Below are 3145 nucleotides of genomic sequence, written 5' to 3' on the forward strand. Positions count from 1 at the left end.
TTAGTTAATTTAACAAGAGCAGGCCAAATGCAAATTTTGTTCTTAATTATTTAGTACAACCAAATAAATATGTTAAGGCAAACAACACCATCCATAAGTGGATTGACTGTTATGCTATATTTTTAAAGCTGCAATAATATGCATATAATTCATAAGTCAACCACGGCCTTTGGCCAACAGTAAACGAAATTTTGCAATATATTTTTAAAATGCTCCACGCAACTAGAATAATTAATATGCCTCTATTAATTCAGGTATTTAATTTCTACTTGAAACAAAATGATGATTCATCCATTATTTGATTCATATAAGTAAATTCCCTTGGAGCAGAAAGAGTAAGAAGGATTAGGTACATTGTGCATTAAAGACAAGGAGTTCTGCTTAAGATACTCATGAACTGCCCTAAATCCACCTTCATCAGCAAACTATTGATTCATTTTTTTATATGTTTCTGACAAGGATGGCTTTCACCATGGCCATCCAATTCTGGCAGGACAAGTAGCCAACCCAACTTGAAAATTTTTAGTCATACTTGTTTTTTGTTTAATTCTTATAGTTTTTTTTATACTTATTATTTGAGGGTGTGGTTGTGCCAAACAATCCTCTCTGCAAGGAGGGAGAGAGAGAGATGGGGACCTGCTTCTCTTCTGCTGGCTCAGAGGAGGAGGCATCTCTGGGGGAGCAAGAAGGAGATGAGGCAGTAGTTTATGTGGGGCGAGGTGATGAATTGAGTCCTGACGCGAAGGGGAGAAGGATTGTTTCTCTGTGTTCTCGGCAAGGGAAGAAGGGCCTGAACCAGGACGCTGCTATCCTCTGCGAGGTACGTGGATTCCTGCAAAGAAAGAGAAAAATTCTCGGCACAAAATTTTGCTGGTCGGCTGAAACTGTCTCGAAATGATCAGATTTCTGTCGATCAGTGATTAGAAGAAGATGTTTCTCTCTGATCTAATAATTCATTTCTGTTTCTCGTCTATGATTCGAAGAACAGATTGAATGTTTCTTTAGATGCCCTTCGCAATTTAGACTCCTTGACACTAGGCTTTATGATATCGATTGAAGGGTTATGGAGATGAAGAAGATGGACTGTTCTGTGGGGTCTTTGATGGCCATGGGAGAAATGGTCATATCATCAGCAAGCTCGTCAGAGACCAACTGCCTCCCTTGATACTTGGCGAACGCAATTCCCTCCGACAAGCCGAGGAAGGCAGACAGTCGCCGGTCTCATCGGCAGAGATACTAGATGAGTGGAACGAGACTTGCGGCGGCGCTTTCAGGGCCATGGACCAAGAGCTCATGCTTAAGCCAGATTTAGATTGCACGTACAGTGGAACTACATCGGTGTCCATCATAAAGCAGGTGTAGCAACAATTCCTTTCATGTAAACTTTGACATTCTGATTCGTAACCAAAAAATTACAGGGGGAAGATCTAATTATCGCTAACCTTGGGGATTCGAGAGCAGTAATGGCCGCCGTATCCGAAGATGGCCGTCTCGAGGCAATCCAGTTAACTACTGACTTGAAGCCTAGCGTACCTCGTAAGACCTGAACTCGCAAAGATTCAATGAGAATGAATGCTTAATTACTTCGGTTATTTCTGGATCTGCAGAAGAAGCCGAGAGAATAAGGAAGAGCAATGGCCGTGTGTTTGCGCTCAAGTGCGAACCCCACATTCAGCGTGTATGGCTGCCCAACGAGAATTTCCCTGGGCTCGCCATGGCCAGAGCTTTCGGGGACTTCCACCTCAAGAATTACGGCGTCATCTCCATCCCTGACGTCTTGCATTACCACCTCACAGACAGAGATCTCTTCGTAGTCCTTGCAACTGACGGGGTGAGAATGCGATTAACTGCATGATTACTGATATGAATGATGGCTGTTGCTTCACGAATGAATTTCTCTTTTGGTGTTGAAGATTTGGGACGTGCTTTCGAATGAAGAAGCTGTATCCACCGTTTGGTCAAGCAGCAGCAGCAGCAGCAGCAACGAGGACCCGTCGAGAAAACTGGTGGAAGCGGCGCGGAGAGCGTGGAGATCCAAGTTCCCTTCGGCAAAAGTTGACGATTGCACTGCTGCTTGCTTGTTCTTCCAAGAGAGGAGAGAGGGCATTTCACTTCCAAGAATCAACAAGAAGAGATCATGATATGCTAGCTGTAAATTCACAGGCTTTGTGCATGAAAAAGAGAGTGGTGGCAAGTTATATCTTAATTGCATATTGTACCAACAGCAAATTATTTGGCCTTCTTTTCTTCTTCTTATATGATCATATTGAATGTGAGACAAAACAAGGTTAAATTCCTCTCAACAATGTCAGTATATGAGCCTATGCAAGCTTTCAAGAAGATATGAATCAGATAGCTCTAGCATAATGTTGTATTTGTGTAAATGCATAAGATTGGGAGCTCTGCCACTATCAGAACATATCACAAGTGCCATCAACTGTAGAAGGATCTGCAGTTACCCTTAAAAACATCCTTCAGAGCTTCAGAATTTGCAGTTTCATTCAATGTAGATACCGATCAATCACCCATATATATGTATACCAATGTTGGACTTCATTATCAAGATTCAAAATCTCATGTTATGTTAGCACTCTAGTAGAATTCTGTTGTCCCCAAACTTCTTGTTTCAATTCGTTTGAGATATAGTCAATGGAGAACAGTTCAGCAAGAGACATACAAGAGTGTTTTCAAATAATGGATCGGATCACAACAGATCAAAAACAGATTAAAAGTAGTTTGTCATATTTGTGGAACACGCACGGCTGAGCTATTCTGACTCATCGAACAACTAATTTAATTTCCATATTCTTAAGGCTGAAAAATAATATACTTAATTAATTAACTAAAAAATAGTAAACCCAAATCGATTCAGGCTGGATCCGATATGGTACAGCCTGCACATTAGTGGATTATGTCAATGGCTTCAGGCCGGATCCGTCACCGTACAGCCTGCACACTAGTGGATTATGCGGGGACATAGATCCGCAATGACTGGGTTTTATTTTTAATTTTATTTCTTATGGCAAACTTCTCTTTAAATTTTCATCCAAATTGTGAAGAGGATTAATAAAGAAATTTTCATCTATATATATATATATATATATATATATATATATATATGAAATATTTTGAAGTCTAGATAGTT

The 3145-nt window shown here is 40.5% G+C and overlaps 1 protein-coding gene across 1 annotated transcript; it reads left to right on the forward strand.

Moving 5' to 3' along the window:
• The first annotated feature begins 592 nt into the window (after positions 1 to 592).
• LOC141837323 (putative protein phosphatase 2C 12) lies at positions 593 to 2258 on the forward strand. Its single transcript, XM_074724751.1, has 5 exons — positions 593 to 820; positions 1060 to 1356; positions 1419 to 1536; positions 1608 to 1831; positions 1914 to 2258. The coding sequence occupies exons 1-5, from the start codon at positions 629 to 631 to the stop codon at positions 2139 to 2141; spliced, it is 1059 nt and encodes a 352-aa protein (XP_074580852.1). The 5' UTR covers positions 593 to 628; the 3' UTR covers positions 2142 to 2258.
• Positions 2259 to 3145: the final 887 nt, after the last annotated feature.

The sequence above is a fragment of the Curcuma longa genome, chromosome 1 (genome assembly GCF_044706935.1).
Source record: "Curcuma longa cultivar G26 ecotype Majalengka, Jawa Barat chromosome 1, ITB_CL_G26_1.1, whole genome shotgun sequence".
Taxonomy (NCBI): Eukaryota; Viridiplantae; Streptophyta; class Magnoliopsida; order Zingiberales; family Zingiberaceae; genus Curcuma; species Curcuma longa.